Source organism: Callorhinchus milii, unplaced genomic scaffold, assembly GCF_018977255.1.
Source record: "Callorhinchus milii isolate IMCB2004 unplaced genomic scaffold, IMCB_Cmil_1.0 Scaffold10, whole genome shotgun sequence".
In the NCBI taxonomy this organism is placed as follows: domain Eukaryota; kingdom Metazoa; phylum Chordata; class Chondrichthyes; order Chimaeriformes; family Callorhinchidae; genus Callorhinchus; species Callorhinchus milii.
The window spans coordinates 21,043,290-21,054,223 of NW_024704751.1; the positions used below are offsets into that span (position 1 = coordinate 21,043,290).

Consider the following 10,934-nt stretch of genomic DNA (forward strand, 5'->3'; position numbering starts at 1 on the left):
TTCCGGGGTTAATAATCTCTTCAAAAAAAATCATATTTTGGTCGCTCAATCCACCACTGTTTGTGAGTCGCTGCTGAGTGCAATTTTGCCACATTTCACCTACAATATATACAGTCAATTCATTTTGCAGTATATTCTGTGAAGCGCTTTGAGACATCTCGGAGACGTGATAAAGCACTATATTAAATGCAAAAATTATTATGATATATGTTATCATATATTATGTAAGATATATATACATATGTTATTTCATGTGAAAGTATCCAGTTTGAAATCTTATCAAAGAACAGTCATGAAAAGCAAGTCCCACCCTCTGAGACTCAAGAACTGTATTGCTTAAGAGTCAGAAACTCCACCCAGCAGTTAGTCTTAAGGAAGAGCAAAAATTTGAGCGGCTCTATAAAGAGCAAATCACACTGCCTGAACTAGCTACCGTGATTTTTTGGGACGAGGACAGAAGTGACTTCCCTGGCCGGGCACAGTCACCTGCCTCCTGTTCATTCACACAAGACTTTGGATGTCAAAGTTTGAAAACAGCGGGTGAGTCTCCTTTATTTGAGAAAGACTAACAAAAAACATTCCAACCAGTTCACTGGCTGCGAGCTAAAGAGCTAAAGACTTTCCGAATCTGTTGACTAAGACTTGATTTTAAACACAATAGCAAGTTATATGATAAGCTAGTAATTTCCTGATAAATTTTTAAAAATAGTTTCTCGCCTCCCTGTCAAAACTGCCTGGCAAGCTTGTGATATTGTTCTGACTTTAAAAAGAACTAATTTCTTAAGCAAAACTTTGTTGGATTGTTGCCCCCCCAACCCCAGTCTTTGATCTGTTTATCAGGAACAAGGATCCCAAGATGATTCATTCCCTTTTAATAATTAAGAATCTTTGTGTTTGATACAGCGCCTTATCACATTGCTGAGATGTCTCAAAGCACTTCACAGAATAGACTGTAAAGTGAATTGAATGTGTATTTTGTGGGCGAAACGCGGCAGATGATTGCACACAGCAGCGTCCCACAAACAGTTGGGGATTGAATGACCAATTTTTTAAAAAATATTGTTTCAGGAGCAAAGAAGGCTTTGGAAAGCAAGTGATCTGCAGATTCGAGTCAAGTTTTTCTGGTAAGAAATATGTGGCCAAATAACCTGTTTGTCCAGTGTTTGTCAGAAGGTGTGACACAAATTTAAGCCTCTAAATCTCTTGTGTTTACACACAAATGTCAGGGCAACAATGTAGAAACTATGAGTGGTGAAGTGGGAGGTGCACTTCCTACCCAGTTTCTAATGGAATTCAGGAAATCTACTAGAGGACTTCTGGGGGCGCAGGGGGTGTCTCGCCTCTGGGGATGTAACATTAACCTGAGAGTGAGCCTGTGTGCCCCGAGTCCCTATCAGTCATTAGCAGAGGATTTACGAGTGTCTGTCGAGCATTGCTGGGTGTTTAGCTCTCTTACATCACTGCTGCGATGTGCTAAGACAAGCCGTCCAACAATTATGGCACGTTTGCTGACGGCTGGTCACACAAAGCCTGGAGCCTTGCTCTGTCACACTCTGCCTCTGTTTATTCTCTTGCTGTGGAGTACACAATGTTTCACTCCTAACTGCAGAACCCACCCAATGTGGTAAATGACTTTACCTGCGCTGCCTGACAACTTGTTTGGGGGTTGGATGGGGTGTAGAATATGATACATGTTGTCACCAGTGATGACCCTTCAATTCGTTCAGCTGAATGTCGCAAACCAAAGCTCATTCTGCTCGACTCCAAGCAGCAACCAGGTGCCCTTTTGCCTCTGGCTCCGACCTTGTCAACCTTCCCTGGTGCTTGCTGCAGCTCACTGAGTCAGTGCACCATGTTCATCTCTCTTTCAAATTCTAGATCCCATTCTTCATCAGAGACTGTACTAGGTTCAGCCCTTCCAGAACTGCACATCCCATATCTTCTCCCACATAAAGGTACCACAAGATGACAACAACGGGCATTTATATAGTGCCCTTCACATGGGACAGCGTCTCGGAGTGCTTAACCATGGTGGAGTCTGATGCCGAGCTAGGGGGAAAGAGGAGGTGACCATAAGCACAGTCAAAGAGGAAGGTCTTCAGTCATGATCAACAAGAGGGGAAGGAGAGGGAAAGGTGGAGGGATTGGGAGAGAGAGTTCCAAAGCTTTGGCCATTGATGGTGGAGTGGATGGGACAAGCAGAGGCCAAAGCCAGCCGAGCAGAGGCAGTGGGTAGTGGAGTGGGGAGAAAACAGGTCAGAAAGTTAGGGAAATGCTAGGACATGAAAGGATTTGTAGACGAGTGAGATATCTTGAAATCGATCCGTTCTGTGATAGGGAGCCAATGAGAGCCTGGCAAGGATTGGTGTGATAGGGGGACGGAGTTTAGTATGGGTGAAAATACGGACGATGGAGTTCTGAATTAGGTGTAGTTTGTGGTTAGTTTCTGGGGAGACCAGCGAGGGGGGCATTGGAGGAGGGCATAGGTTACCCCTCGATCCTCGCTTGTTTCATTACCTGAGCCCCTGCCATCCTCACCTTCTAATCTCTCAATAATAATAATCCTTGCATTTGATATAGCGCTTTTCATGTCGGGAGGACGTCCCAAAGCGCTTCACAGAACACACTGTAAAGTGAATTGACTGTATATTTGTGGGCGAACGCGGCAGCCAATTGCGCACAGCAATGTCCCACAAACAGTCGTAGATTGAAAATGACCAATTTATTATTGTTTTGGGTTTTGGAGGGAATATTATTAGGCTCTGTGTGGAGTAAGGAAACTTGCCCAAGGTTTGGCCCTCTGCCTGGAATTGAACTCAGGTCTCTCACTTGCAAAGCGAGTGCTCTAACCACTGAGCTACAGGACTCCACAATGCACTTGCTCCCACTTTATTCTATAATACACTGCAACCTCACTACCTTCGATCTGCAATCTCAGACTCGCTCCATGTCCCATGCCCACTCATTCCATGGATGCCAATTGAAAACAATTTCAAAATCCTACCTCTTCACCCCACTGGACCCCATCTCACCGAATTGCTATTATTTATTGGGAAACAATTCTCCTGAAATTAATCTGGGTCTTGGGGCTGAATAGTCCATGGCAGTAATGCACGTTCTATTCGTTTGTGTCTGACACTATTCACTGAGTTGCAAGACATGTACACAAGAGAATGATTGTACGGCAGTTCCTATAATGGATTAGTTGAAGGGAGTTTTTCCGGGTGTCCAGGCCAGCAATCTCCCTGTAAAAAATAATCACTGACTTCATGGCTGTGTGTGGGACATTCCTGTGGGCAAATTGGCAGACGCATTTTGTTTTGGTTAGTTAGGTGTCTGACTCATGTGGAAGTCCATCATCATGCTTAAAAGAATTTCATGTATCCCATCTACACGTAGAAATTTCAGAGATAGATTGTTGGAATGGAATGTGTAGAAGCCAAGGCTGAAGCTGAGGGGTTGCCCTGATGGTACCCAACCTCTCCCACCATGAAGAGGCATGAATTGTGAAATTTGATATTAGAATGTTCACAATCTCAACTTTTTTTTCACAAATATTTTGCTCTCTGTTCACTTTACACAAAGAAGAGAGCTATTCGACAGGTAGAAGACCCTCCTCCCACCCCCAAACCTCACTCCCAACCCAGCACCATCCACTACTTCCACTGGAAATATCCAGTGCAGGAGATGAAAAATATTACCCAGTCTAATGACATTCCCTGTACCACTACCCTCTGGGTTCTTCTGGTCAACCAGTTGCATATTCATTGTAATATACCTCCACTGATTCCTACTTTCTTTCTTGACTTTCAGTACCATTATACTATATCCCATAATGTTATTTCCTAAAAGAAAACTATCTAATCTGTGTTTGAAAGAATCAACACTTCCCGCTTCAACCGTCTCCCACAGGTTCACTATTCACTCACTGAAATAGTGTTTGCGTAGATTCATTCTGAATTTACCCCCTTCAATTACTGGCTGTGTCCTCTAGTTTTATTCTGGACTAGTTGAAACAGTCTGTCATGATCTATATTGTTTTGCCCCTTTAAAATCTTACAAGACAGCAATCACTTCGCCTCTCAATCTTCTCTTTTCCAGCATGAACATGCCCAATTTACTTAGTCACTCCTCACAGTCCAGTCTTCCATTCCCTCAATCATTTTGGTTTCCCTCCTCTGTAACTTCTTGATTTCTCCAATATCCTTTTTGTACTGTGTCGACCAGAACTGTACACAGTACTCTAAGTATGGTCTCAACAATGATTCACACAGTGGCAGGGTTACCCCACTATTTCGGCTGCTATTGATCTTTTGATACATCCCAAAAGATGTTGTTGGGAGAGCTTCAATTTATTGTCAATCAGGACCCCCAGGTTCTTTTCATTTTCTGTATATATTATTTTCCTTCCATTCAAATAATAGTCCCTTCCAGGATTTTTTGTTCCCATGTGAAGTACTTTACATTTCTCCACATTGAATTTCATCTGCCACCAATCTGCCCAATTCCCAAGTATGTTCAAATCCTCCTGTAACCTATCCTGTTCAGCTTCACAATCTACCACTTTCATTAGCTTGGTGTCATCTGCAAACTTAGCCACTGTGCTTGCGACTCCCCTAGTTCCAGATCATTTATAAAAATATTAAACAAAATTGGTCCCAAAATAGACCTTTGTAGGAACTCCACTGGTAACATTTTCCCAGTCTGATGACATTCCCTGTACCACCACCCTCTGGGTTCTTCTGATCAACCAATTGTGTACCCATTGTAATATACCTCCACTGATTCCACTTTCTTGACGTTGAGTACCAGCCTTTCAAGAGGAACTGTATCACAGGCCTTACTGAAATCCAGATGTACAAAATCCACGCCTTACCCTTATCAAGCTTTGTTGTTATATCATCAAAGTAAACCAATAAATTAGATTGGCAAGACCTTCTCTTCATGAACCCATATCGGCTATTATTTATGATTTTATTTCTGTCCAGATGCTCCACGATTTTATCCTTAATACGAGTCTCCATTACTTTACCTACAATGGACTTCAAATTTACTGCAGTTTCCTGGGTCACTTTTGTTACCTTTCTTAAAAATAGCAGTAACATCTGCCTTTCTCCAGGTCCCTGGCACCTTTCCAGTATTCAGTGCTTTTTGAAAGGTTTGTGCCAGTGTTTCTGCGACTTCCTCCCTTAGTTCCTTGACGATCCTCAGATGCAATTTATCTGGCCCCTGAGATTTATTTACCTTAAGTTTGTGCAGCTGTTTGGCAACCATACTGGTAGTGATATGAATAGTGTTGCAACTTTTCTCTGCAACATCCTTGAGTTCTCTTTCCAGATCAGATAGGTTACCCAGCTCCTCCTTGATAAAGACTGATCAAAAAAATGTATTTAGCACTATTGTGGAGTCATGTAGCTCAGTGGTTAGAGCACTCGCTTTGCAAGCGAGACACCTGAGTTCAATTCCAGGCAGAGGGCGAAACCTTGGGCAAGTTTCCTTACTCCACACAGAGCCTAATAATGATCCCTCCAAAACCCAAAACAATAATAAATTGGTCATTTTCAATCTACGACTGTTTGTGGGACATTGCTGTGTGCAATTGGCTGCCGCGTTCGCCCACAAATATACAGTCAATTCACTTTACAGTGTGTCCTGTGAAGCGCTTTGGGACGTCCTCCCGACGTGAAAAGCGCTATATCAAATGCAAGGATTATTATTATTATTATATTATTATTGTAGCCTGTGTAGCATTATTTGTCATGTTGTATCTCGAACCCAAGTTCAGTGGCCCTATTCCATTGCTTGTTTTTCTTCTACTCTTAATGTAACAAAAAACTTTTTCTTATTATCCTTCACATCTCTTCCCACGTTCAATTCAAAGCTTTTCTTTACCATTCTGATGCCTTGTTTGCAGTTTTGGCATGCCTGTCTGACTTATTTCTGTGCCATTAAGCTTCATGAGCTTAAATACTTTTTTTTTCCTTTTTATGATTTGCATTGTAACCCCGTCCAACCAGGCAGGAGTGTCTTTAAACAAAACACAAAATATAGCAGATGCTGGAATCTGAAACAAAAACAGAGAGAGCTGGGAAAACTCAGCAGGTCAGGCAGCATCTATGGAGAAAGGAAAGTGAGTCAACGTTTCGGGTCCACAACACTTCATTAGGAATGTCTTTAAGCTTGGTACCTTTACTTTGCATGGGTACACATTGTTCTATTGCCTTCAAAATCACCTCCTTGAAGGAACTCCCTAGGTCTGCCACTCCCATTGCCATATTTAAGCCTGTCAGGCCCACTCCAACTAAACTTCTCAAGTGCACAAAGTCAGTCCTCTTGAAATTTGACAGTTTTGTTTGGGTTTGTAGAACCTCACCAACTCTTGTCATGTCCAATGTGACTGCATTGCGATCACTGTTGCTTAATGCTTCTCCCACCTTTATGTTGGAGATTTGGTCGTTCCTGTTGCTCATTATCAAATCCAAGATGTTATCTCCCCTTGTTGGCTCTTTTACAAGCTGAGTCATAAAACAGTCTTCCATTAACTCTTGATACCCCTTCCCTATCTTACCAGTATACACATTATAATCCCAATCAACTTTAGGTAAGTTAAAATCTCCAACCATTCTGGTTGGTCCCTTACTAGTAGCCTTCCTTATCTCATCCCACAGTTCCAGATCAAGGCTTTCACCCTGGCTTGGGGTTCTGTAACAGACCCCCAGTAATAGTTTACCTCTGCTACCATCGTTTAATTCTAGCCAAAGTAATTCTGTGTCTGCCCTTTCCTTTTTTATATCCTCTCTCACTTGTGTCTCAATAATATAGCTTATATATAGTGCCACACAATCTCCTCTTCTCCTGATACGGTCCCTCTTAAACAGTTTATACCCTTTCAGATGCGTATCCCAATGATTGGATTCATTCCACCATGATTCTGTTATGTTAATGATGTCCAATCTATCAATGCCTGCAAGACCTTCCAGATCACACATCTTCTTTGTCAGACTTCTTACATTAATGAAGCTACAGCTCCATTGTTTTTGGCCTTTCCCATTTACTTTATAAGCATTTTTGTTTCTTTTTCACCAACCTTTGCAGTTACTGGTACGCCTTAAAGTTTTCCCTAATCGGTTCAGATGCTCTCTTACACCTACCGCAACCACTCCTGTGCCTAATTTAAACACAGTTTCTCCCGGTGTCTTGGCCAACAATCTCCCAAATAAAATTGGTCTATCATTTCATGGCTGCTTGTGGGACATTGCTGTGCGCATTTGTGCTACTGAGTTTGCCTACTAATTCTCAGTTACTTAATTTCATTATAAAAATCCTGTGAAATATTTTTAGACATTCTTCTGATGTGATAAGGTGCTATACCTTATGCAAGAATTATTATTATTATTATAAGACTGAAGAACCCTAACGGAGTAGCCCAGAAATCCCATAGAGAATTCACAGACTTCCCTTCAGGATTCTGCTGAACGTGTTGGGAGTAATGGAGAAGACAACCATTAAGTTAGGTCAAGACATGGAGCTTCAATTATCTGCAATCAAGATCTCCAGGGCATAAGCGATGGACGGTACTAGAGATTCTCTCACCACATTATCTCCACCCACCTGCTGCTATGGGTGTGCCAGCTTTCAACTCTCTGGGAGGATGGCTGTAGCCATTCCTTGGGCTAAGAAGCTGATGAAAGCCCACAGTCTGCATTCACACCTATTTGGCAGATGGGTCCCTTCATCAAAGGCATGTACTGAGCAGCACTAGTCCAGCCAGTTGCTTCCCATGCCCATGGACAGCTGACAATAGCTTTGTCTCTTTGTCTCTTTCCAGCTCCTGCCTGCTACGAGCTGGAAATCTCAGCTTGGTTTGGATACTCTTAAGCATGGTGATGGGTTTCTGCATGTGTCAAATACCTGGCCAATCCAATTTAAAAAAAATACACTGGCCTCCACCCTCACCAATCCCAACCCCTAACTCACTGACTGTCCAGCACCTTGGTATGTCCTCCCAACGTGAAAGACGCTATACAAAAGTAATTTTGTTGTTGTTGTTTTTCATATGGGAAGGACATCCCAGGGCACTGTCCAGTCAAGGTGCTGGGGGTGGGAGGGTGTCTGAAAACACAATCATAGAGGAACGTCTTGAGATGGGCCTTAAAGGAGGCGAAGGAGAGAACAAGGTGGAGAGGCTTCAGGAGTTCCAAAGGGTGGAGCTGAAAGGCTGATGGCCTGACTGTCGACGGTGGGCTGGGCGGGGTGGGAGATGTGGAGATTAGGAGCAGGCAAACAGAAAGTCAGCAGGGCATGGTCAGCCCGCTGACATTAAGTGGCTGGGGGAAACTAAGGAGAGCAGCACAGGGCAAGTGACAGAGCCTGCCCCAGACTCAATTATGGAGGGAGAGGGGGAGAAGAATGGGGAGGGGAAGATTGCTGAATGCACAGACAAAGAGGTACATCTTCAATCATTGAAAGGAACGCTGGTGATGTTTCCAGTAACCAATAATCATCAGCTGAGAGGACACTTGACTCAGCAACTGGTTTCCAGATTTGGGAAGTGCAATCTTAATTGGCTTTAAAGTATCCCAGGAAGAAAATTCAGGGCAATTTGTGTTCAGAATATGTTTTTCTTTTTCCCTCTAGCAACATGCCTGCTCCCTGACCAACTAACCCAAACCCTATCCCTAACCCAACTGCCTCGCTCTCTATTGAGTCTCTGTCCATGTGGAGGCCTTTTCTATCCCTGTGGAGCTGATTTAAATCTCTTGTTAAGATCAGAGATCCTTCTCACTTGCTTTATATTCCACTTATCTTTTCTACCAACCATCACTGATTATCCAAATATTTGACTATTTGATCAGTTGTGTGTTTGAGGTCAATAAATTAATGGCCTTTTGTTAGAACAGCCTTTTGCAAGGATTATTATTATTCTGTATTATTAATATTATAACCTTTTCTTATTGTAGGTTAAAAGTTAAGGACTGGAGACATCATGGACTGGAAAACACTGCAAGGCGTCCTCAGTGGCGTGAACAGATATTCGACAGGATTCGGACGGATCTGGCTGTCCGTAGTCTTCATCTTCAGGGTGCTGGTGTACGTGGTGGCAGCGGAGAAGGTGTGGGGAGATGACCAGAAAGACTTTGACTGTAACACGAAGCAGCCCGGGTGCACTAACGTCTGTTATGACCATTACTTCCCCATCTCTCACATTCGGCTGTGGGCCCTGCAGCTCATCTTCATCTCCACACCCTCCTTGCTGGTCATCATGCACGTGGCCTACAGGAAAGATAAAGAGAAGAAGTACCACAGGAAACACCCCGAGAACAACACCAAGCTATACTCAGACCCTGGCAAAAAGCACGGAGGCCTTTGGTGGACCTACGTGATCAGTCTTGTAGCCAAAACCATAATTGAAGTAGCTTTCTTGTATATCCTGCACCGAATCTATGACAGTTTTGACATGCCTCGTCTTGTCAAATGCACAGCCAGCCCATGCCCCAACACGGTGGATTGTTACATTGCCAGACCCACTGAGAAAAGGGTGTTCACCTATTTCATGGTGGGGGCTTCATCTCTGTGTGTGGTGTTGAGTGTCAGTGAAATTATCTATCTGATCGCTAAAAGGTGTTTCAGGTTTTGCATGTTGCGATGTGGAAAGCGAAAATCTAACCTGTCTATGAGCGCAAATGGTCATAAACTCATTCACATGAATTACTTGCCTTCTGCTAGGCCACAGGACTATATCCGTGCTTCTGCCCCAAACCTCTCTTCAATGTAATCTATATTATTATTATGTATGAGTGATGCGGTCTGAGATGTGTGTGACGAAGGTGAGCTACTGACATTTACACTCATCTTGGCTGGCGTTTACACTCACACTTCCCAGAGAGCCACAGCAACTGGGTAGGGAGCGCTGTTAATGTGGGATTGTCTGGGGACTTTCAGGGGAAGTTATTGTCGCATGGAGGAGAGTTCTTCCCTTCCTGATGTCTGACTCTCTGCGGGACAGCTAATGAGCAGCTTTGCAGAACTCCCGGTTGTATTGAGGGCTTGCCTGCCTTGCGCAGGTCTTGTGATAGTGGAGCATGTGTGCAAGTGTGGAGGGGAACGTTCTTGGGTACAGTAACACTGCAAACAGCAAATGTATTTACGTGGGAAGGTTAGTTGATAAAAATATCCACAGATAAGCCAATGTTAAAATGTTAAATGGAGACCTGTTGTTGAGGGAAATTGGCTTCCTGTGTCAAGGAATAGTTCTTCGTTTATGTGCCAATTCAGACGCTTGTCCTTCCTTGGATTATTATTTTGGATTTACTTTCTTTATCTCATCAAGAGTCATATTTAAGGTCCACTCTGTGACATTTCTTTCAAAGTCATTCCTTACAGCTCATTTCTCTAACATTCCTCTAACGCCTTGTGGGTGATAACATTGAGTTGTCTTTCAGCTTGTTTACCTAGCAAGTAAGTAGGAACCTGGATGGTAGTCGATTAGCAGATCACTTTTCCGGGGGTAATATTTCCTTCAAAAAAAAATAATAAATTGATCACTCAATTCATGACTGTGTGAGGGACACTGCCGCGTTTCACCCACAAAATATACAGTCAATTCATTTTACAGCATATTCTGTGAAGAACTTTGAGGCGTCTCGAAGACAGGGTAAGATGCTATATCAAATCATAGAATCAAAGAATCATACAGCACAAAAAAAGGCCATTCGGCCCATTGAGTCTGTGCCAACTCTTTGTAAAGAGCAAAGTCAATCCCACTCCCCAGCAAGGATTATTATCATTAGTGTTGTTTATCTGGTTGTAGACAAGTATAATAAGTTTCTAAAACTTTTAACCATCAGTATCATGTATTAACTGTTAATTTAAAATTTAAAATAGTTTCTATCTTAAGAAGGTCCTGACATTTCCATTATCTAAGGTCTGAAATT

At 42.8% G+C, this 10,934-nt stretch overlaps 1 protein-coding gene across 1 annotated transcript; it reads left to right on the forward strand.

Moving 5' to 3' along the window:
* The first annotated feature begins 399 nt into the window (after positions 1-399).
* Positions 400-10,541, forward strand: LOC103187073 (gap junction beta-3 protein). The gene is made up of 3 exons (XM_007906416.2): positions 400-540; positions 1,069-1,124; positions 8,961-10,541. The coding sequence occupies exon 3, from the start codon at positions 8,987-8,989 to the stop codon at positions 9,773-9,775; it is 789 nt and encodes a 262-aa protein (XP_007904607.1). The 5' UTR covers positions 400-540; positions 1,069-1,124; positions 8,961-8,986; the 3' UTR covers positions 9,776-10,541.
* Positions 10,542-10,934: the final 393 nt, after the last annotated feature.